General features: G+C 52.4%; 1 protein-coding gene across 1 annotated transcript; it reads left to right on the forward strand.

Moving 5' to 3' along the window:
- Positions 1–21: 21 nt before the first annotated feature.
- Positions 22–18657, forward strand: EMC8 (ER membrane protein complex subunit 8). Its single transcript, XM_045987954.1, has 5 exons — positions 22–474; positions 7898–7974; positions 16318–16387; positions 17101–17195; positions 17669–18657. Exons 1-5 carry the CDS (start codon positions 244–246, stop codon positions 17826–17828), a joined length of 633 nt encoding a protein of 210 aa, XP_045843910.1. The 5' UTR covers positions 22–243; the 3' UTR covers positions 17829–18657.
- The last annotated feature ends 5628 nt before the right edge of the window (positions 18658–24285 follow it).

Genomic DNA, 24285 nt, shown 5'->3' on the forward strand with positions numbered 1-24285 from the left:
TTACGGCGGCGTCGAGAGACGGCTTTACGGCGGCGCCCGGCCAGAAGCGCGAGCGGAGGGTGAGGCGGGCGCGTCGGCTTCTCCCGGCCGGGAGTCGGTGTGTGAAGGGCCCGGCCGGCAGCCGGGCCGGGCCTGTGTGGGCAGCCGCCGCCTCGTCCCGTTCTCCGCTGAGGCGCCGCGCGGCCGGGCAGGGATCCAGGCCTCCGCCGGCTCCGGGGCCTCCGGGGCCCGGCCGGGCTCAGCATGCCCGGGGTGAAGCTGACCACCCAGGCCTACTGCAAGATGGTGCTGCACGGCGCCAAGTACCCGCACTGCGCCGTCAACGGACTGCTGGTGGCCGAGAAGCAGAAGCCGCGCAAGGAGCACCTGCCGCTGAGCGGCCCGGGCGCCCACCACACCCTCTTCGTGGACTGTATCCCCCTCTTCCACGGCACCTTGGCCCTCGCCCCCATGCTGGAGGTGGCCCTTTCCCTGGTAAGCGCGGGGTCTGCGGCTGAGGAGCGCGGCTTCCCGGCGGCGAGGGACGGGGCGCGGCGCGGGGCCGCTGGTGGAGCAGGAGCCGTGGCGGGTGCCCCTCGGGGAGCGTCAGGGGGCGGGTCGTGGTCACTTCTTCGAGCCCGTGGCCTTTTTAGAAACAAGCCGCCGCCACCGGGGGCCGCGGCCCCGCAGCTTTGCCTTCGGGACGTAGACGCTGGAGCTCGGTTCCCGCGCTCCGTCCCGGAACACGTGCAAGTCTGCCGCGGGTGTAGACGCCGTGGTTCTGGGGACCTCAGTACACCGCAGCCCCGGACGCGAGACACGTCTCGGAGGGTAGCCTGGGTGGGGCCGCGCTCGTCCGCGTGCGGAGAATGTCCGGGTCCCCGCTGCGGACTTAGCCACGCTGCGCCCTGGGGTTAAATTCGCTTGCTTTAAGCTAGCGCTGCCCCCGGCGCGGGGCTTGAACTCAGCACCTCGGGATCGGGAGCCGGGCGCCCCCTGGAAGGCAGCCGGGGTTCCAAACGCCGAAGGCTCTTTGTGACATTAGAAAGACCTCTTTGGGCGCCTGGGTGGCTCAGTGGTTTGAGCCGCTGCCTTCGGCTCAGGTCATGATCTCAGGGTCCTGGGATCGAGCCCCGCATCGGGCTCTCTGCTCAGCAGGGAGCCTGCTTCCTCCTCTCTCTCTGCCTGCCTCTCTGCCTACTTGTGATCTCTCTCTCTGCCAAATAAATAAATAAAATCTTTAAAAAAAAAAAAAAAGAAAGAAAGAAAGAAAGACCTCTTTGGCCAGCGCTCTGGGGTGTCTGCTCCGAGGCCGGCCTTACTGCGGTGCGGAGGGGGAGCTTGAGCGTGCAGTCGGCGGCTGGTAGCGGAGCTGTAGGCAGTGGCTCCTGGGGGCTGATGAGCGGCGCCCAACGACCACTTCGAGTTGCCCCCAGTTGTTAAACCCTCCGCTGTTAAAACCTCCCCTGACCTCAGAGCTGCCTCCATACCTGAGTCGACACTGTTTACTTTTCACTTAAAGGTAAGCGACGACCCTAAAAAAGTTAGTTCATAGAAGTAGTAAGTTTGTGGTGCAGGCAGACTCCTTTGTCCGTAACTCCAAGCGGAATGAAAACGTTTCATGATTCACCCAGTTACGACACCCATGGAAGCAGGAAGTACCCCGGGGCCAACGGCCCGCCCCCAGGTTACCGGGCACATCTCTGAGTGCCTGTAAACTGAGCGTGCTGTGAATTTCTTCATAGGATCTCTGGAGAGGACATGGGTAGGACGTAGGTGTTTAGAAAGTCGGTCATTTTAGCCCTTGAAGAAACGCGCTGGCAGTACCAGATCATCGCTGAGGTGTGCGTGGGTATAATGCACGTCTTTTCGTCCCGCTGCCTCCATTACTCTGTTCTCGGGACTCGCGGGGTACTCGGGTGTGTGAAGTGCGGTCTCCTGCAGGGAGCTGGGTTTCCCAGGGGCATGAATGCAGGATTGTTCCGTTTTCCAGCAGCGTGCCAGGCCTGTGCTGGGCTGTGGGTCACAAAACCTGCCAAGCGTTCAAGGTTGCAGGAGGCAGAGAGTACATACCAAGAATAAGTGGTGCATGGGCTCCAGCAGAACGCGGTGAGAGGTCCCTAGCTAACCTGGGAAGGCAGGCTAGGCTGCCTGGAGAAATGGACATGCAAGGAGTAACACAGTAGGGCAGCCATGGTAATGGGGGGGGTAGGGGGAGGTGAAGGGAGAGCATTCAAGGCAGAGGGACCAGTGTGTGCAAAGACCAGAGAAAATGGGGTGTGGAGGGGCGCTGGAGTATAAAGGGACCAGGGGCAGAGAGGTGAGCAGCAGACAGATTCCATTGGACAACAGCTTGCAGATCCCGCAGAGAAGTTGGGGCACCACCATGAGGACAAGGAAGCCACTAGAGGAGAGTGGCACGGCTGGAGTTGCGTCCCGCAGTGGTGGCTGCAGCGAGGAGACAGAGTGCGTTGGAGACCAGAGGCAGAGGCTGCCCGCACTGAGTCCAGTGTGCACGCAGACGAGACAGAGCCAAGAGACCAGGAGGGAGAATCCACGGGACTCGGTGACCAATCTCGTGTGAACAGAGGGAGAAGGAAACAAGGGAGACACCTTGGTGTCTGATTTACGCATTGGAAGACAGTGGTGCCATTTACTGAGGGAAAGTGAAGATGATCCAGTGTTGAACGCTGAAAATGGGTCTGGAGTTTAGGTGAGGGGCTGGAGACGTAGATTGAGAATCGGTAGCTTCTCGGTGACCGTTGAAGCTGGAGAGCAGGCCGTACAGGGCAGCGTGTGGAGTGAGGGAGCTGCACAGAAGCACCGGGAGCTGTTGCTTCCGCGGGGTGGAAGGAAGAAGAGTCGGCCAGCTGGCCGAGGAGTAGCCAGAGGGGCGAGGTGTATTGCTTTAAATCCATTTAAAATCCTATCAGAAACACCTAAGCATCTTAAAGACAGACTTGTGCCTCAGTTGGGATGGTCAAAGTATTACTAGTGCTTTTCATTCTTAAGTAACCTTCACACCCTCACGGGGTAAAGCGTTATGTTACTGTTATAGATGTAAACGCAACACTGGAGGGAATTAGACTCACGAACTATGAGCAACTGCCTTGGAGTCGCTTTATGTGGATTTTCCCCGAGGAGCAGAGCTGCCTCCCAAACCACTTACCCAGGGAGGGAAGATGCCCAGAGGAGACCTCGACTCTTGAAATAGCCCACCGCCATCAGGCTGTTAAGAGGGGGAGGGGCACCACATGAGGCCCTGTTTCGGCCTTGCCCCCGTGTCACTCCCCTCCGCCCTGACCCTCAGCTTGCCGCACTTCCCCAGACATGCCCATCCGTGTGTAAGGCTCCCGTCCGGCACAGTTAAGTCTAAACTAGATTCTCTGCAACAGCTTTTGTTTTTGATTTTTAAGTGGAGCCCAGCTTGGGGCTTGAAGGGTCAGACACGTAACCGACTGAGCCACCCAGGTGCCCCTCTGAAAAATTTTTACTGGGTTAAGGTATTTAGGTTTGTGCTCTTCAGCGTGTGACTTAGCAACGTTATAACCTGAAGGCAATGAAAAATCTCAGCACGGGGAGCCATCCTTTATCAGTGTATCGGCTGTGGTAGATGTGATTTCACTAAGGTTCTAAATCCATGAAACTGTACAAGGGAGGCTTTATTCTCATGGCTTTTTTCTATTCAGGGAGTTTCATATTGTAGTTATTTTTAGTAAGTGGGAAAGACTCACTTGATATGCAGTCCATCAAAGGGCAGCATCAGATTCCTTTGAAAAGCTTTTCATTATAATTTTCCACTTAAAATCCTTGCATTTCTGGGTGCTTTTCGTTTTGTTTTAGGTACTTATGCCTGTTACTTATCCTTACAACCCTTTGACGTAGGTAGTGATGGAATTATTTCTAATAGCAAAAATCCATAAAATGTTAGCAGGAAAATTAGCATAGATCTGCTGTTTCTGTAATCCCTTTTTGTCCTTTTCCTCTCGTTGATTTCCTAGTTCTCTGGAGCCCCTTTTGATTACATTCTGCCGAGATGACTTTCTTATTTGCCATTTGGTCTGATCACCTTGATTTCGATGCAGGATTCTTTCTGCTGCCTCTTGTGCCTTCTCTGTGCTCATTTGCACGGGCTGCTGTCCTCTAGCTCTTCCCTAGCCCTGTTTTCTCTCCAGAACATTGACGTTGACTTGCTAGCCAGGGAGGAGACGGAGACAGCTGCTCGGGTCCTCGTTTCGGTTCTTTCCTCTGAATTTCACCCTCTCCCCTTTGCCTTCAGAGCTCTTTCATGGCTTCAGCTCCTTCCCAGGCTATAGAAAAACCAGTCTCCCACTTGAGAAGGAGCTTTTCTTCTCAGTGAATCTAGCCAGCCCTCTCCTTAGGCTCCCAAGACCTGCTTGTTGCTGCAGACAGCGAGGCTCACAGACACCCTCAGCTTTTAAGTGGCAAGTGTGGGAGTGATGCCCTCCTCAGAGTGGCTCTTATCAGTTCTCTCTTACCTGCTTTGTGGCGATGGCGTATGGCATAGTCGTATGAGGTAGGTAATCGTGCTTTGCAAATTGTCGTGTCAGACGTGCACATGCAGGCAAGTTTGCAGAGAGGAGCTGCTTTCTTTGTGCAGAGCTGAACTGGGAACGAACGCGTAGGGCCCGGTGCCTTTCGTAGTTCTCCTGTGTACCTGAGATGAAACAAGCCGGAAAGGCATTGGGCAGAGGGGGCAGGCGTATGCACGGTAGAAGTGTGCTTCTCCCCTCTGGAAGGTGAAAGGAACTACAAAGCAAATGTGAAGTTAGTCCCTGTGTGCGGTCAGTTGTAGTAAGTGACATCGGGTTTCAGAGCGCTGCCCTGAACTGTGGTCTCGTTTGGGTTGCTCCCAGTATGGCAGGAGAGCAGGGAGAATGGAAGATGGATTCACAAGAGGACAGAGGGACAGCTGCTCAGTTCTTTTGCCGTGACCCGTCCCACTTGGGCACGAATTGACTTGACTGAGCAAGCTGTCTCTCAAATCCACAAGCTTTTCATTAATGAGCCATTTGGGCTTTCTGCAGGATTCTGGAGCCCCTCGAGCCCTGCCCGCCCCATCCTTGCCTCCCCCCACTCACTCTGCTCGCCTTCTGCCCACCGACTTGTACCACACTCCAGGTCACTCTCACCCAATAAGGCTCCATTTCTGAAACCGCCAAAGAAAATGCTTCCATATTATTAAAAACTTGTTCACGCAGCCTCTCTGCAGGCTCTGGTACCTGGTGGGAGCCCTTAGTTCTATATGTACCCCTTTGTGTTTTCCATTTTTCATTTGTGTGTCTGTCTGGACACCCGTGGACAAGCCGTACATGCCCTTCATAAGCATCCTTCAGGGGCACCTGGGTGCCTCAGTCATTGAGTCTCTGACTCTTGGTTTCGGCCCAGGTCATGATCTCATGGGTTAGGTGATCAAGCCCCACAGTTCCACACTCAGTGGGGAGTCTGCTTGGGGAGTCTCTCCCTCTGCCCCTCCCACTGCTCATGCGCACTTGCTCACTGTCTCTCAAATAAGTAAGTCTTTTTTTTTTTTTTTTTTTTTAAATTAAAATAGGCACCTTTATAGTTAACTTGGTTGTCCTTGTTTGAATCATTCGAAAGTTTTAAAACCAAGCCAGAGCTTTTGTGACCTGGCTTGCTTTTGGGGCAGTCTCTTCAGAGACTTCTCCTGGAAGTTCAAGGTCATGACACCATTTTTCTGCTTGAATTGGTTAGGTCCTTATGTTTGTCACAAGAATCACCTTCACGTCAGGTACTTTGTGTGCTCCCTCAGGACAGATGCAGGGTGATACCGTGCGCCTCTGCTGGGGGACAAGTCCCCTACTGTACCTCCCTCCCAGGAAGGGATCTAAGAGCAGCTTAGAGTGCTCACTAAAGATAGCGCCTGGAGTGGTCAGAACAGCAGCAGCAGCAAGTAATAATCCACATAGTAAATGTCGCTGCAGTCAGCCAAAAGTGGCCCCCCAGCACGGCTGCATCCTAATGCTTGGAACCTGTGACTCTGTGACCTTACTTGGCAAAGGGACTTTGCAGATGAGATTAAGATAAAGACCGTGAGGCAGGGAGATGAGCCTAGATTATATGATGGGCCCCTTCCTTCTTAGAAGGAAAAAGGAAAGGCAAGATCAGAGAAAGGAGATGTGACTAGGAAGCAGAGGTCAGAGTGATGCGGCCACCAGTCAAGGAATGTGGGTGACCTCCAGAGGGTGGACAAGACAAGGAGTGAATTCTCCCCTAGAGCTTCTAGAAGGAATCAGTCCTCCTGACTCATTTATTTATTTATCTTAAAGATTTTGTGTATTTGGTGGGGGGAAGCACAGAGGGAAAAGCAGACTCCCTGCTGAGCAGAGAGCCCCATGCCAGGCTCCATCCCAGCACCCTGAGATCAGGAACTGAACTGAAGGCAGACACGCTTAACCAACTGAGCCACCCAGATGCCCTTATGCTGACCCATTTTAGACTCATCTTTAGTTCTGACGCTGGATAAAAGGACAAGCCTCACCAGAGAGCCAGGAGAGGGATGCCCAAGTGGTCAGCGAGGACACCCTCAAGAGGCTGATCTTTGAGTAGAAGCAAAGGCTGAGAGGGCTACACTGAAGGGGAGGCTGATCTCTGGGGTTTGAGGTCAGGGAATGCAGCAGATGCCAGATTTTAGAGCCAGGCTATGCCCTTTGGTGCTGCAAAGAGACAGGTTTAGAGGAAGAGGAAAGAAATTGCCACGGTAAGCAGCAAGAGAAAGTTTCTGGAACCCGTTTCTTTAAGAGGTGATAGAAGCAAAATGTAAGTGATTTGGAAGGAATTGGTAACAAAGTTACAGTGAAAGAGCCATTGTAAATATTTTGGAGACATAGCCCTAATCTTTTGGGTGGGTGACCAAAACAGGCAGTTGGTTCAGTGAGCCTTGGTTTTGACCCAATATGGTAATTTGTGAGCTCTTAGGAGGCCAGAATTACTATTCTAACCCTTGTGTGAGCCAGGGAACCTTGGACTGTGACCCTTTTGTGAAGTCTGCTTTCAGTCATAGGGAACACTTTGCCCGAGCCCCAAACCAGAATCCGAGAAAAAAAGTGATACAGCCATGTTTGTTGAAAAAGAAGAGTGTTTTTCACTAGTTAATTTGCTCTGAAAAACGAGGGTCAATTTTATTTCCTCTTATGCAGACTGAGAATAGAACTTATCGCAGTATATTTTTAAAATTCCATTATGGCAAAAACAGGATGACATTTTGTTGTTTTTAAGAATGGCATTCAACCTGCCGGAAGTTAGATCTGTGGGAAGAGTGGCGTTATAAAACAGACAAGCGCTTTGACAGGGACTCGAGTGGAAGAGCGTGTGTGTGTGCATGCCTGTGCACACGCCCGTGTACCCGTTTACCCCCTGCACCGGCATGAAGTGCTTCTGTGGTTGGTTGCTAGGAACACAGAAATTTAAATACAACATAAAAAGACGTGGTTTCAAGAGACTACGGTCCCCATTCGGGTTCTGCTCCGTGGCTCTGCAAACTTAGGGCACCTCTAGCTTTAGTTTGCTTATCTGTGGAATCTTGACCCCAAGAGCACAAGGGCTGCTCAAGCCCCAGAATGCCTCCGTTCTGTCTGTCTTAAGAGCAAGTGGGTAAAGATGGCCGCACCTGCGCAGTGTGTGTGGGCACCGCATCCCCCCCCCCCCGCCCCGTGAGGGTGAGACCACGCTCTCCTGTTTTCTGTGGCCTCCCACAGACCATAGACAACAAGCTGGTGTGACCTTTCTCCTGGAAAAGAGGACTCAGAGGCTATACTGTCTCTCGTCCCAGCGTTGGGGTTGTGGGGGTGGGGCCAAGGTCTCCTGTGTTTATTAAGAGGTGACATTTAAGGGAAAATCACTCATCTTTTCCTCCCAATTTCTGTTTCTCTTTCAGATTGATTCATGGTGCAAAGATAATAGCTACGTGATTGCCGGTTATTATCAGGCTAACGAACGAGTCAAGGATGCGAGGTATGTCCGTGCAAAAACCCTGTGGTCTGAAGGAATGATCGTGGGACAGATAGTCTCTGATGTGCCTTTTGACCTTCTGTAGGCTTGTGAGAACAAAACCACTCCCCACGTCCTGTGCTTGTTTCTAGTATTTGAGAGGAACTGTGATGTGGATAATTCCAAACAACAGAAATCCTAACAGTTACATTAGTTTGGGATTGTGTTTTGTTTCTTCTTTATTTTGCTCAGAGGGAGTTCATGCAATGAAATCAACAGTCAGGGGCCTCTGATTTCTGTCCCAGCTAGGAATGGTGTAGGACAGAACATTAGGAAAGAATACTACTCTCCTTGGGGACAAATAAAAACGTTTAGATTTGGTGCTCTTGGGATCTGATCCTGTGAGGAAGATGTAATGCCGGCATCTTCCTTCACGCGGGCCTGGTTCTCACCAAGCAGGGCTGAGGACTGGGTGTGCTTTCTGCCTTAGTCTCTGCCTCACCGGAAAAACCGATGACACACTGGAGTTCGGATGGTTTGGGAAGGGCTCATTTTGGGTTGTAACCTAAGGTCTGGTAGTATGCGCACACGGAGGGTAGTGGTGTGACCGAAGCGGTGCCATCCGCGGTACCGTCCCTGGGCCCGAAGGGACAGGGAAGGAGGAGTGTGGCAAAGAAGTCCACATCAAAGGAAGCAGTGCCTCTTGGTTTAGGGCCACGGCCAGCAGCCAGCCTGCTGTGTATGACCTGTTAGGGGAAGCCCCAGAAGAGTCACTGCCCTGACCTCCCGGGGGTTTCCGCCAGCCGGAAGCCAGGAGCAGATAGGAGGGCCCCCGCATGGTGCTCTCCTGCTCTCCTCACGTTGTCAGATAGCGCCGGCTGACTTCCGAGTCCAGGCGTCCGGGGGCTGCAGTGGAGGGTCCCAGACCAAAGCCCCACCTGGAGTTCTGCACAGCTGCTTAGCACAGGCGAGAGGGTGGACTCGGTAGTATGTTTGGAAATACACAGTGAACTTGTGCCTAAATGCTGGTAAGGATGAGGCGCCGGTGCCCCAAGGAGGACTCGGAGGGAGGCGGCGTAGCCAGCGAGGTGCTGGGCTCCACACAACCCCGTTAAAGCCCCTGCTTGGACGACCACACTCGGGGCCTCTGTGGGCCCGGGACCCACCGCTCCCACTAAGACCCCTTCTCCATTTGCTGCCATCCACCTCCCATGCGTGGATGACTCTGTCTCTGACCCGGAGCCTATGCCCAGGACCCTTGTCAGTGCTGGTCTTTGTTACCCAGAAGATTGACCCCGGGCCAGGCTCTGCTGGGCAAAAGCTAAACACTGGTAGCCTTTGCCCGCAGGTTGCTGGAGGGACCAGGAAGGATACTGCCCGCCCAGCACTGCTGCCAGACGGGGCCACGTGCCCTGAGGCGGGTGCGGAGGCTATGGCAGCAAGCGCAGTGAGGAAGTCCTCCCCTGGGACCACCAGAGAAGCCCTCGGGGAGGGCTGTCGTCTGAATGCCCAGGAGAGTCTTGTCGGGTGCATGTGTGGGGAGCAGGAGGGAAGAGCGTCCGGAGAGGGGCCCATGCGGTAGACACCGGGTGGACTTGGGAGCTTCACTTCGTAAGCGGTGGGGAGCTATCCTTGGAAGGAGGGTTCCCTGAACCGAGCAGTTCTTAGCCGCTCTTGCAGAAAGACAAAGGGACCAGGCAGGAGGTAATGGCACCAGTTTGTCGAGTGTAGATGCCTCCTCTCCACCCACTGCTCCCCAAATCCCCACCTCACATGGTCGCCCCGGACGGACGTGCATGGCTCTCACCTGGGTGCCTCCTTTGGCTCATGCTACTCCCATCTTCCTGCCTCTGTTCAGACCTCATTCCAGCCCAGCCCAGAATTCTCCTACCCAGACAGCATTTTCGTGCTGCTCGGAACTTCTAGACTTTTCTGGTACCTTCACCTGCTCTGCTTAGGAGCTTTTGCATTCCCCCATCACTGTCTGTGTTTATCTACCTACTAACAGCCCATTGCCAGGTCTGTAGGGATGAGCTGGAGGACAAGAGTGCCCGATCACCCTGGAGTCCCTTCTGGTGAGTCCCTCCTGGATGTAGGGTTCAATCCTCAGGATGTGTGGGTCGTGGCTGTGTTAGGATTTACTGGTGCCATCCTGTCTAACCCTCCCAAGGACACTCAGGTGAAGAAAGTAGCCAGAGATGGTCCCTGCACAAAGGCCACACAGCTCGGAAGCTCAGGAGCTGAGATTACACTAATTTCCTCCGCAGTGCCGTCTGCCTCTGCCTGGAAAACCTTCACTTCTCTCTTCAACCTTTAGACGTGGCTAAAAATTTCCTCTTTTGGAAATATCCATTGATTGGGACGCCTGGGTGGCTCAGTCGGTTAAGTGTCTGCTTTCGGCTCAGGCCATGATCCCAGAGTTCTGGGATCAAGCCTCGCATTGGGCTCCCCACTCAGCAGGGAACCTGCTTCTCCCTCTCCCCGCTACTCCCCCCGCTTGCGTGTGTGCATGCGTGCTCTGTCAAATAAATAAAATCTTTAAATATATATATATATTGATAATTGAGATAGATATATCAACTGATGAACAGTGTCTCATAGCATGAGCCTTAAAACCAGGTAGACTTGGATTCAAATCATAGGTGACTTACTGGTTTACCTCTTGGGCCGCTGTGGTCCTATCTGTAAAATGGTAGTAAAAGCTTATGCCTCAGAAATTGGTCTTGAGGACAAAGTGAAGCAACATAAACCGTGTTTAGCTTTGTGCTTGGTTCAAAGTACAGGCTGGTACTATTACTAGTCCTGTGTATACTTTTTTCAAAACAGGATCATTCAAACAAACTATTGAGAAAATAAAAAGCTTTTGCCTGGCAAAGGGAACCATCATCAGAACAAAAAGGCAGGCTAGTAAGTGGGAGAAGATGTGTAGAAATGATGCAATAAGGGGTCAGTATCCAAAATATATAAACGACTTAAACAACTCAACACCCAAACAAACAAACAGAAATGGACAGAGGACCTGAATAGATGTTTTCCCAAAGAAGACATGCAGATGGCCCGAGAGACCCGAGAGAGAATGGTCAGCACCACTGATCGTCAGGGAAGCACCTATCAAAACCACGGTGAGATGGCACCTCCCGCCCGTCAGAATGGCCATAGGATCAACTGCGCAAGAAATACCAAGCGTGGGTGAGGACGTGGAGAAAAGTCCTCTGCGCTGGCGGTGGGGGTGTTTCCCTGTGGGAAACAGTGCGGAGGGTCCCAAAAAGTTAGAAATAGAAATACCCTGTGATCCACTAATTCCCAGTTACAGGTAATTAACCGAAGAAGATGACAATGAAAACACTGATTGGGAAAAACACATACACCACGGCGTTTGTCGTAGCACTGTTTCTGACAGCCAAGGCCTGGACCCAGCTCCTGTGTCCGTCCGTAGATGAATGGACCCGGAAGACACGGCGTGTGTTTACATAGACTAGGACTCGGCCGTGAAACAGAAGGAGATCTGGCTGTCGTTTTCCAAAACACGGGTGGACCTACAGGGTATTAAGCTAAGTGAAATAAGTCAGACAAGAGAAAGACAATACTGTATGATTTCTCTTACATGTGGATCTAAAAAACAGAACAGTTCTTGGAGTGCCTGGCCAGCTCGGTCGGTGGAATGCGCAGTCGTGAGTTCGGGCCCTGTCTTGAGTGCAGAGATTACTTAAAAATAAAAATCTTTGAGGGGTGCCTGGGTGGCTCAGTGGGTTAAGCCTCTGCCTTCGGCTCAGTTCATGATCCCAGAGTCCTGAGATCGAGCCCCGCATCGGGCTCCCTGCTCAGCGGGGAGCCTGCTTCCTCCTCTCTGCCTGCCTCTCTGCCTACTTGTGATCTCCATCTGTCAAATAAAAAGTAAATAAAATCTTTTTTAAAAAATAAATAAAAAATAAAAATCTTTGAAATAGACATGATAAATTAATTAAATTAAAAAGGCTCTTAACTGCAGAGAACAATCTAGTGGTCGCCAGAGGGGAGGTGAGTGGGGGAGCGGGGAAAACAGGTGAAGGGGATTAAGAGGCACAAAATTCCGCTACAGATGAGTCGCAGAGATGAAAAGTATAGCGTAAGAAACATAGTTTTAAAGAAAAAAGGTCAGTGAGCTTTTTGTGTTACGAAAAGAAATGTAAGGTGCTTGTAACAGTTCCGCTTGCTTACTAAACTCTAGGTCATTGTGTCGAGTTTTATCATAGCACTTCCTAACTGCCGGGGTTTGCTTCGTGATTTGCATGTCATGTGGGTTGATGTCAGTACCAGGCACAGCCCCCTGGTCTGAAGTTAGATGCTCAGTGCTCCGTAAAACGCTTTTAGGTCAAGATTGGTCAAGCAAATGCCTAGCTTAGTGCTGGTTGGCAGGGGGAAATGGACAAAGCAGTCTCTGCCTCCAGGTGCCCTCAGTTTTATTTGACCGCTGAGGCTTCTCAGGAGCAGAGCTGATACAGCCTAGTAAGCAAAGGAGTGACCTTACTGTCATAACGTGACAGTCCTACATTAGGAATGCAGTTAGGATTGGGGGAGGTCAGTATTTGAGACAAAGTGCTTTAATACCAAAAAATGTGGACAAAATTGGCAGTTCTTTCAAATACTTTTTCAGTTTATTAACTATAATCTTATAAACTCTTTTCAAAAGAGTACATTTTAGGGGCGCCTGGGTGGCTCAGTTGGTTAAGCATCTGCCTTTGGCTCAGTCATAATCCCAGGGTCCTGGGATAGAGCCCCAGTCAGGCTCCCTGCTCAGCGGGAATCCTGCTTCTCCCTCTCCCACTCCCCCCGCCTATGTTCCCTCTCTCTCTGTCAAATAAATAAATAAAATCTTTAAAAAGGAATAAAAAAAAGAATACATTTTAGAGGCACCTCGGTGGCTCAGTCAGTTGAGCATCTATCTTCGACTCAGGTCATGATCCCAGGGTCCTGGGATAGAGCCCCACATTGGGCTCCCTACTCAGCCAGGATCCTGCTTCTCCCTCTCCTTCTGTTCCTCCCCACCCCTGCTCGTGTTCTCTCTTTCTCTCAAATAAATAAATAAAATTTTTTTTTTAAATTTTAAATTTGAGGGCGCCTGGGTGGCTCAGTGGATTAAGCCTCTGCCTTCGGCTCAGGTCATGATCTCAGGGTCCTGGGATCGAGCCCCACATTGGGCTCTCTGCTCAGCGGGGAGCCTGCTTCTCCCTCTCTCTCTGCCTGCCTCTTTGTCTAGTTGTGGTCTCTCTCTGTCAAATAAATAAAATCTTTAAAAAAAAATTTTTTTTTTTTTTTAATTTGAGTTCTTGGGCATCTAAAGTAGTAGTTCTTTTTTTTTTTTTTTTAAGATTTTATTTATTTATTTGGCAGAGAGAGAGGAGGAAGCAGGCTCCCTGCAGAGCAGAGAGCCCGATGCGGAGCTCGATCCCAGGACCCTGAGATCATGACCTGAGCTGAAGGCAATGGCTTAATCCACTGAGCCACCCAGGCACCCCGTAGTAGTTCTTGTTTTTGATGAATGTTTCTTCACACCCTTCCTGATAAAAGTCACTGGCTACCATGATCATCATAAGTGTTAGGATGATAGTTTTGTAAGTTTCTTTATGGCAGATGCTTTATGCAAATGCTGGCTTTTCCCTTTGCACCTGAGGTGTGAACGAGCTAGGGACAGGAGTGTGTGTTGTCCACATTTTGTGGACGGATAGGCGGGCCTCCGTGGCTCCAGTCCCGGTTGTTGCCTTTCGCCGTCTGAGCCGCGGGAACTGTGCGCCTGCCGGCTCCTGGGAAACAGTGTAGCTCTGCTGTCCCTTGCAGACCTTTCCATGGTGGCCTGGGGGACAGGAACCCCTGGGGCCCTTTCTCTTTGAAGCTGCTTTGTTGCTTCATTTTTCCTAATCCTGCACTTCATACCGATTCTCAATTGTGAACATGAAAATAGAATACGTAGATAAAATAATTCTTTTTCATAAAACACTGTTAATCTGTCTTTTTTTTTTCCCAGCTCAGTCACTACACAATTGTATAGTGTGTTTCCTTAAGTAAACCTACAATTATCAATGTGTTTTTATGGCTGTTAAAATATACTTGGCTCCGTCCTTGCTTCAAAAAGCTGAGGCTCTCCTTGTGCTGGGAGATAAGATGCACGAAAAGTCAACCGTGCGCCGAGGAGTAGGTGTTAAAGCACTTTAGAAATAAACAGGGTTTAGAGACAGGACAAACGGGCCCCCTCGGGGGCAGTGTGGCAAGAGCTCCCACAGAGGACGGTGTCTTCTGGGCATGAAAGATGGGAAGCGATGCAGTCAGCAGAAACCGATGTGGAAGGGAACAGTGTGAGTGGGGGGAGGGACGTGTGAGGGAGTCGGCTATAGACTGCTCCCCCGAAATTAAAGACGCACGAAGGACTGCGTCTGTGAGCAGGAGCGGTGGCTAGGTCCGCAGGGAGAAAGGCCTGGCTCTCCCAGGCTGAGAACGTCAGAAGCAGCGGAGGCCAGCAGGGAACAGGATGGAAGTTTCATTTCAGGAAAATCGATCTAAAGAGTTTTCAGGATACATGAACTAAAAAGAGCCTAGAAATTGATACCGGTTAGGAAGCAATTTTGGAAACCCAGGTATGGAATGAGCGTCTGAACACAGCAGACGGCAGGGTGACCCAAGGAGGCTAAGGCAAGGAGCGGGTCAGCAGCCCCGCCGGTGTATGGCCCTGGTGAGGGGCCAAAGACGAGTAGCAGATCCCACAACCTAGAGCAGGCTGGCGGCCGGGACGCAGGGGGCTCTGGCTGGGACCAGGGAGGGTGCCGGTGCTTGGCAGGCCTCCAGGGTGCTGCCCCTCGAAGGTAAGGCGCAGGTGCCAGATTGCACAGTGCGGTGACCAAGTGGCGCCAAGGGACAAGACTGTCAGCTTATTGCAGTACACCAATAAACACCAATAACACTAATACATCAGTCTGATCAGAAACATGGTTGAAAGAGAGATTGGACAGGGGCTAGAGAACCAGTTACATAATGTTTTTCCTAAAAAGAGAAAGACTGGCTCGAGATTTAGCACCAGAGCGGAGGCCACTGGGAGGAGAGAACATAAAGGAGGCCCCCAAGGCCGAGGTGTGCGTGAAGGGGCCTGTGGATGCCAGGAGGCCTCTGCCTGAGATGGACTGAAAAATAGCCGGCGGGGGTGGGGGGACACCTGGGGGGTTCAGTCGTTCAGCGTCTGCCTTCGGCTCAGGTCATGGTCCTGGGGTCCTGGGATCGAGTCCCGCATCGGGCTCCCTGCTCCGCACGAAGCCTGCTTCTCCCTCTCCCACTTCCCTGCTCGTATTCCTTTCTCTCTCTCTCTCTCTCTCTCTGTCAAGTAAAGAAATAAAATCTTAAAAGAAAAATGGCCGGGCGCGGGGCGGCACAGGGATGGTGCGCGAGCCTGTCTGCTTCACCTCGATAGGCGTAAGGTAGCAAGTCATTTATCGAGGCTGGGGTGGGCCAGAGCCTGTGACGGAGTGCCGGCGAGCGTGACGAAGATTTGGAATGGCCTAGGAATTTTCAAAATTAAGTCAGTTGGCTCGATCGCCACCGGCTAAGAGGTGGACAGAGTCCCTTTGCCGAGTGTGCGATGGCACGGGGGGTCCAAGAGGTGTCTGGCCTGGAGCCCAGAGTGAGAGCGTGCAGCGGGAGCTGCGGCCTCGAGGGGTGCTCGGGTGCTCTCCGTGGGGACCAGGAGGCTTTCTGCTTAGAAGGTGCCTCTGCTGGGGGCGCCTGGGGGGCTCAGTCGTTAAGCGTCTGCCTTCGGCTCAAGTCATGGTCCCAGGGTCCTGGGATGGAGCCCTGCTTCGGGCTCCCTGCTTGGTGGGGGCCTGCTTCTCCCTCTCCTACTCCTCCTGCTGTGTTCCCTCTCTCTCTGTGTCTCTCTCTGTCAAATAAATAAATAAAATCTTTTTTTAGAAAAGATGCCTCAGGGCTCCTGGGTGGCTCAGTGGGTTAAAGCCTTTGCCTTGGGCTGAGGTCATGATCTCAGGGACTGAGATAGGGTCCTGAGATCGAGCCCCGCATCGGGCTCTCTGCTCGGCGGGGAGCCTGCTTCCTCCTTTCTCTCTGCCTGCCTCTCTGCCTACTTGTGATCTCTGTCAAATAAATAATTTTTTTTAATTTAAATAAATAAATATGCCTCTTCTGGAACGCACTGAAGTGCTTTGCACCATGCTTCCCGTCGCCCTTACGGCATTCCCTTTCCTTAGTACAAAGTCACCTCTGATGGTCATGAGGAGCGCACAGGTGAGGGCCACTGCCGTTAGTGGCGGTGCCTGTGAGCCCCACCTTGGGGAGACTGTGTGGGGCGGCGGAAGCCGGCTCGCAGTCGACTCACTGCTGGATCTTTTGCAGTCCAAACCAGGTCGCAGAGAAGGTGGCCTCCAGAATCGCCGAGGGCTTCAGCGATACGGCTCTCATCATGGTGAGTCCCTCTTGGGTGCGGTTGTGTTCTCTGTTGCCAGGACAGCTGCTGAGCGTCCTCTTGTTAACGTGGAGCTTGAGCCCATGAGCCATCTTCTGTGCAGACACTGTAGACCAGTGCTGCCCTCTGTGGTCTCCTCCCGGCTGCAGAGCCGGGCTTGCTGAATCCCAGGCGCGTGTGAATGCGCTGTGGTCACAGCGCGCTCCACATCTCCACGGCCGCGGGGGGGCGGGGGAGGCTCCTGCTCAGCGGCTCTCAAAGGGGGGGGTCTGTGCCAGCCGCATCAGCGCCGCTTGGGAACTTGTCAGAAGTGCAGATCCTCGGGCCCCAGCTGGCTGCTTCAATAAGCTTCCAGATGATTCTGACTCACGCTCAAGTGTGAGGGCCGCTGAATTAGCCGGCCGCCCACAGGGAAGGAAGAAGTCAGGTAGACAGCAGCGAACATCAAAAGCCTGGTTAAACGGGCTCCGTTCAGACAGGATTCGAGCAGGGAGAGAAGTAGTACTCAGAAGCTCCGCTTTCATGGAGAGCCTGGAGTCCTGCGTGTATTCTGCGTAGCGCACGCTTAGCCTCGGACCACTTGCGAGGCGGGATCGCACGTGTCGGATTTGCAGTGTCTGCGCCGCGGGGGTGTGTGCGGCCCTGCGGAGTCCGGCCCGCCGCCGGTTCTTTGTTAGCCGTGTTCACGAGTGCGTCCTCTGTCTTGTGCGCAGGTAGACAACACTAAGTTCACGATGGACTGCGTGGTGCCTACGATCCACGTGTACGAACACCATGAAAACAGATGGCGGTGCAGGGACCCACACTAGTGAGTGCCGCGTTCTCGTGATGACCTGTGCACGGCGTGGGGCTGGGCGGGGGCTGTTCCCGGGCACCCGGCTGGCCCTGGCCTTCTGTTTTTAAGTTGGCACGTTCTCCAGGGCAATGTACAAACTACAGAAATTCTGCATGCTCCCCGGCTCCTGAGAGAGCCTGAGTGTTACTCCCGGGGCTTCTGCTCCCCACCCGGGGCGCCACTTTCAGGCATTTGCTTTGGTCATTTATAATCACCACCGCCCTCCAGCATCTTCAGATTTTCCTCTGGAGGGGGTCTCTTTCATGTCTTAACCGTGCTGCGTAGTCTGTGTGCACATCCGTGTGTGTGTTTGAAACATGCGTGTTTGCTACCGTTCGCCACCGTTCTCCTTCATGCCACTGTGTGTGCGGCCGGTCCTCTGGTTCCTCTGCCGGAAAGCCGCCTGTTGTTCACTGAGGGCTGATCTCTCCTGTTTCACCCCGTAGTGACTACTGTGAAGACTGGCCAGAGGCCCAGAGGATCTCAGCGTCACTCCTGGACAGCCGGTCCTACGAGACTCTTGTGGATTTCGATAACCACCTGGACGACATTCGGAATGACTGGACAAACCCAGAGATCAATAAAGCTGTTCTGCATCTGTGCTAGGGAGGGGTTTGGTGACTGCTCTCTGGGCATTTCCACTACACTGAAGAAGAAAGCTATTTTTAAATGTAAATAAGATCTCTCCTAGCCTGTGTGGAAAGCTGACAGTTTTCAGAGGTGGCCCATGCCCTGACAGCGGGCAGACTGTCCATCAGCCGTCTTCTTAATGCAGAGTCTAGAAGAGGTGCAGACTGGCCCATCTGACCATCCCTGTGGAGTCCTTCCCACTTGTACGTTGCTCTGATCTCCAAATCAGAGCTGTTTCTGCTTGTCCAAGATTGTTCCTATTAAACAGTTTTAACTAACCTTTTACAATCTGGAGAGAATACTTTTTAAGGCTTATGAACTACCTTTTAAAGACAAAAAGAGAAAAGCCCAGACCTTATACTCGTGTGAGTGTTTGTGAGTTGTCATCCCATTGGGTTCGTTTCGTCCGGTCTGGGGCCCGGGTGCGCGCGGCTGTGAACAGAGCCGCTCCGAGCCGGTCGGGCTCATGTAGCTGTCGCGACCACACAGTGGGAATAATGCCACTGTTGCCTGAGAAACCTTCATCGTTAAGAGTAAAAACAGCGCCGCCGGGAACGGGAACTTGGATGGGAGCAGAGTGTGATGCTTCTCAGTCAACCGGAAAGCTTGTAAACCTGAGGAATCAAAACAGGGAAAATGGAATTGCGTTAAGATGGTCTTTAAAAGGCAAAAATCAGTCCCAGCTCCTAACTCACTTCCGTGCTTATCTTAAATGATTCTAATCTATCCTCAAAATAATTTCTTCTTCTGTATTTGAAGCAACAGAAGCCAAATAAAACTTGGGCTCCCCGAGTTTTACAGAGCACTCTGTAATTTGTATGGTTGGAACCCTGGGTTAGGCTTTTAAACGCTGTCCTGGGAGATCATGGGGAGACTTGGTGGTTCTGCTGCATTTTTTCTTTCCTAGATGAGTCATTTCCTCCGCCCTTTCTTAAGATACGTCTTCCCCTTAATTTTTGAAGCTGGTGTTACTTTGTGTGCGGACGCGGATGGAGGGGCGACGGGTCGGCGCGCTCTCGCTTCCTCACTCCCCGCCTTGGATGCCCGGCCCATTACAGATGGAGCGCGGTGAGCGGTCTCGCTCCCGCTGGGCTTGTGTGTGTTTCAGAAAGGGAGAGGGATGGCCTCCAGCCTTTACCTGGATTAAATGCTCTTTTCCTGGATTAAACAGAGCCTGTGCTCCGTGCAGCTCCAGGTCAAGGAACTGGCAGAGCCGTTCGGAATGAAGGTGTGGCTAAGGCCAGTTTGCAGGCGTTGTGTTTTGAAGACCCACTCTTGTTTTCCCTATTTTCACCTTCCCCGGAATGCTTGTACTTGCTTTTCCCACACGCTTTCCAGGAGCGTTGTGCCGCCCTCCGGTTCGGATTTCTGCTAGAACCAGGCCCCCCTTTCTGTGGCCGGGTCAGGCGTACTTTTCAGAAGAACATGTTACATGTTCCAAAAGGAAGACTGTATCCTTGAAAAACAACCACCAGATTTCCAAAGCGCGATGCCCCCTCCTAAATCCTTGTGAAAACAGCAGAAGCCTGTGCCGGGCTCCCTCCCGCTCTCCTCCAGGGCCTCGCCGTCCTCAGGCTCCCTGGCCTTGAGAACCAGCTTCTTGTTTCCCTCCCGGGGATAAACGTGAGAACCTGCCAGGTAGCTGCGCATTCATAGTCGTCCTCTGCCTTTTTGTAGAAAAGACTTAAAGAACTGGCACAAGGTATATTCCTAAGTAGTTCTTTCCCACTTGAATCGAAGGGATGGGGGCGGGGTGGGGGGGTGTAGAACTGCCCCCCAGAGCCAGCCACAGGCTTCATATCATTTAGGGGGACCTTGTCTCGTCCACGACCCCCATCCAGTAAGAAATGAGAGGGACAGATAACTTATTAAGGGATGTAAATGTCATTTCCATTTCTAATCACGGTGGCCTTTAGGAACTGAGGACACTGGAAGTGGAACGTCTTCGAGAACTTCCCGCAGAACAGAAGCAGCATGCTCGCTAGGGGAAGTCCGCCGGGCTCATTCCAGGTAAATTCGGTTGACTTAGAATGGAAAACAACTTGGAAATCTGGAGCAATTTAAATTTTCAAGTCCGAATTCTGGGGATCCGGTATTTTCAAGCCACCTTGGTGTAGAAAGTTCTCGTGTAATTAGCCTTGGTAGAACAGCCTATTTCTCGGATATGCCTGGAAAGCCCATGACTCCCGCACAGAGTGACTCCTAGCTACAAAAGAAAAATACTGGCTTCTAAAACTGCCCCTTTTCGGTGCCGTATCTGTCTCACCCCAGTTGCTCTTTCATAACCTCGTGGTAGGTAAGACGCAAGGAGAGTCGTCACCAGCATCAGTCTGTACCCTGTGGACGTTTTAGCCGTTTCAGTGAAGAGAGCGGAGGCGAAAGGTAGACGTCTGTTTTACTGATTTGGCATTCTTTGAGGCTTTCCATCAACTCTGCCTCTTTTTTTTTTTTTTTTTTTAAGATTTTATTTATTTATTTGATAGAGAAAGATCACAAGCAGGCAGAGAGAGAGAGGAGGAAGCAGGCTCGCTGCTGAGCAGAGAGCCCGATGCGGGGCTCGATCCCAGGACCCTGAGATCATGACCTGAGCCGAAGGCGGCGGCTTAATCCACTGAGCCACCCAGGCGCCCCAACTCAGTGCCTCTTAAACATAGGATTGTTTTCTCCCAGTTCAGGAGAAGGCCCGGCAGAAAATGGCTGTGTTCGCCCTGCCAGCTCTGAGATAGGCAGCAGAGTAATCTGACTTCACTTCCGAGCGCTTCAGAACCCAGAGGATAGCGCGAGTACTTTTATCTCCATAATTCTGACTTGTTTCTTCTTAAAATGTGTAAGAGATCTTTTGAATGGGATGCAAAATGTGATCGGCTTTGCCATTTCTTAGGATAAATAGCTATCTTCCAAGGCTGCTTTTTTTCCTTAAGGATGAACATCTTGGGGTCGACGTTTCCCTGCCGTGTGATGCGAGGATCTTGCGTAGAGCACAAGACCTTGTCAGCTTTAGAGCGGCGCGGAGTTGGGTGCTTGGTCTGCTTCAGAGCTGTGTCACAGGAGCCGTCAGGGCACCCACTTGAGTGGGCCTGGAGGAAGCCTTCGGCCCGAACTTGCGTTGCCTTGCAAAGCAGAATGACGCCCTCTGCTCAGTGCTGTCCAAACAACGTTCCAGACACCATTAATAAGCCCGTAAATAGCGGCATTTCAGAATGACGGCGAAGTTCCGTGGCAAGGCTCCTGGCCTGGCCTGGCCCGCAGTCGCCGGGGAGTCTGCCCCAAGGCAGGACACTGGCCAGTTTGCCGAGGGCCCTGGGTGCACCTCTGGCATTGGGGGTCCAGGGAAGCCCCAGGTGGACCGGATTCAGTGCCCTCTGGGTCCCCCGCTCCATAGCGGCCTCATTCCTGAAGAAGAGTGGCTCGTTTCTCAGCACTGGATTTTCTCAAAAAGGGGAATCTTCCTGTAGCCTCCAGCAGTCCCTTCTCTCCCTCTCCGGAAGCTCCACGATGCAGCGACGGCGGGTCCCCGCTGCTGGGAGGAGGTGTGCGGCAGGGAGTCGTCGCCGCGGCCAGGTGTGAACGCCAGCGTCACCGCCTTAGCTGTGCGGCTGTGAGCGCGTTGTCTCTCGTGTCTTGTCTGAAACAGGAGGCGATAATGCTTGTCTGCAGGAGCGGCCCGACGAGCGGAGGGAAGAACGCACGTGCTCGCGCTGGGGGCCGGAGGCGTCAGGGCTCCACTGGAGGGAGTTCGTCGCTGCTAATTTTGTGACCGTTCCAGGCCAGACTGAGAGGAAAAGAAGTGCTTATTTCTAGTACCATCCAGTGCACGGTCACTGAGTGACGGAGTGAATGCATGAAAGCGTCTCTTCTCAAAAGACAACCACAGCTTCCGTGTCCGCAACCCTTTCCTTTACACGCACCTGCCCGGCCACCCTGTGATGCCTCACGGCCTCGTCCGCATTTCGCAGGCGGGAACCGGGGCCCAGGCACGCAGGAGCATCTACCTGAGACAGACCAGAGGGAAGGGGAGGGGAGGCAAGGGCTTCAGGTGCGGCCACTCCCCTGGGAGACCCCTTTCCCAATTCCGCTCGACTTCCCGCCCCAGCCCCGGGGTTAACATTTTCCTCCTTACTGTGACGTCAGTGTTTGCTCCCAGCAGAAAATCAGGAAGAAATGTAATCCCTCCCTTCTACCATCCTCCTGCCCCCTTCCCCCTCCACGAAGGCTGGGTAGAAAGCAGTCTGATCTGCAGAGATCACCTGGGCATCTTTAATGTTCTGGATATGGAGATGAAAAGAACCTTAAAGGAGCTTTTAAGAGGTAGAAGGTGTAAATACAAGTAAGATATTAGGAAATGTTTGCAGATCTCTGGCCCCAGACCCCAAGCATTCTTTTTTTTCTTTCTTTTTAGGATTTTATTCACTTGAGAGAGCAAGCATAAGCAGGGGGAGGGGGAGAGGGAGAAGTAGACTCCCCGCCGAGCAGGGAGCCCCATGATGTGGGGTCCCCCGGTCCCAGGACCCCAGGATCATGACCTGAGCTGAAGGCAGACACTTCACCCACTGAGCCACCAGGTGCCCCAACCGCAAGCATCCTAACTCATTGCGATTCTGAGCCCAGAAGCTGACACTTGAGCCAGTAGATTCAGGCCACGGTTTTAAAAACCCTAGTCTCTGACCAAAGCACGCACTTCACCGAGAAGAATTTCAGATCCCCAGGAAGGCAGCGGTTCATGCATCGGTACCCAGGCAGCCAGGGCCCGAGGCACCGGACCATGTGGCTGACCCCTGAAGCTGCTAAATGGGGAGGGCAGCCGCTGAGAGCGTCACGGCTCCGCGGGCGAGGGCTGGCTGAGCGGGGCTCCCGAGTGAACTCCGTCGCAGCAGGAGACGCTTTGATTTTTTCTCTTTTAAAATGTGCTGCGCACAGAATGCACAAAATGTGCGTGTCACCTTTGAGCAGTACAAAACAGATGGATGCCAGACTCCCAGCTTTTGAACAAGCTCCGAGCCTGAGGCCCAGCATGGTAGAGCAAAAGGTCAGAGTCTTCCTCTTCTCCCCTCGGAGATGTCTCTCACACGTATTTAATTTTCCAGGTTTGGTCTTGGATCGGTCCTGCACTTCCCGCTTCAGGACGCAGCTTCATAGCCTGCGCCCCGGGAGCCCTGTCCTGGTCCCCGCCCTGTCCTGGTCCCCACGGATCAGGACACGCCCACAGAGACCTGCTGTATGACAGCTCAAACAAAAAAGGGACAAGCCGAGAAAGCAAACTCATCCGAAGTCTCATCATTTTCTGAGTGTCCTTCTAATCCCCTCTCCCTTGATGGCAGAGCTCTGTATTTTGTAATTCTGAAGCCCTAGATTTAAATTTATTGAAGGAGATACGCCGTGAAACACCTTTATAAGATTGTAATTCATACTTTCTGGACTACTTAAACACTTCCTTTCTGGAACCCGTCCATTGCCCACTTACATTCGTGTCCTAAATTTTCTGTATCCCCATCTCAGACATACTTGGCGAGAGGTTTGTGTTTCAGTGGGACGTTTATTGAAGTACAACGTATACAGAAAAGAGTACAAATCACAAACGTGAGGCTCAGTGCATTTTCACAAGTGAAAGAAGTAGACAGACTCCTATAACCACCACCAAGCTCAAAACATAGTCTCTTTTTTTTTAAGATTTTGTTTTTTCATTTGACAGAAAGAGAGAGTGGGAAGGGCAGAGGGAGAAGCAGGCTCCCCACTGAGCAGGGAGACCGATGGGGGGCTCCATCCCAGGACCCTGGGATCAGGAACTGAGCTGAAAACAGATGCTCAACCAACTGAGCCACCCAGGCACCCCTTAAAACATAGTCTCTTGGGGGCAGCCGTGGCTCAGTCAGTTGAGCGTCTGACTCTTGATTTCAGGTCAAGTCCAGCTCGTGATCTCGGGATGGTGGGTTCCAGCACCACATCGGGCTCGGCAGTCAACGCAGAGTCCGCTTGTCCCTCTCCCTCTGCTCCTTCCCCTGCTCACACCCTTTCTCAGATAAATAAAATCTTAAAACATATACAGAGAGAGATATAGAGGGTGCCTGGGGGCTCAGTCAGTTAAGTGCCTGCCTTTGGCTCAGGTCACGATCTCAGCGTCGTGGGATCGAGTCCAGCATCGCTCTGCCTGCTTGTGTCTCTGTCAAATAAATAAATAAAATCTTTAAATATAGATAGAGCGATATAGAGAGACTCTTTAGAACCTTACGGACACCCAGGAGTCCGTCCCTCATGCCCGTGCCGGGGATTAGGACTGCCCGCTTCTTGAGCTTGGCAGAAATGCAAGTTGACGGTACATATTCTGATTGTGTCTGTTGATCCGCTCACATCATTGTGGGTGGCAGTTTTCACCCATTTCTGTGTAAATAACAGTAGCAAGGAACCCCGCTGTAGACGCATTTCCCCGTTGAGGGAC

This window comes from Meles meles, chromosome 19 (genome assembly GCF_922984935.1).
Source record: "Meles meles chromosome 19, mMelMel3.1 paternal haplotype, whole genome shotgun sequence".
Taxonomy (NCBI): domain Eukaryota; kingdom Metazoa; phylum Chordata; class Mammalia; order Carnivora; family Mustelidae; genus Meles; species Meles meles.

Excerpts from the sequence above, each read along its gene's own strand:
- EMC8 (XM_045987954.1), top strand. The coding sequence starts at position 244 with ATGCCCGGGGTGAAGCTGACCACCCAGGCCTACTGCAAGATGGTGCTG. Across the intron at positions 475-7,897 it reads TGGAGGTGGCCCTTTCCCTG|ATTGATTCATGGTGCAAAGA; the intron begins GTAAGCGCGGGG and ends TTTCTCTTTCAG. Across the intron at positions 7,975-16,317 it reads GAACGAGTCAAGGATGCGAG|TCCAAACCAGGTCGCAGAGA; the intron begins GTATGTCCGTGC and ends GATCTTTTGCAG.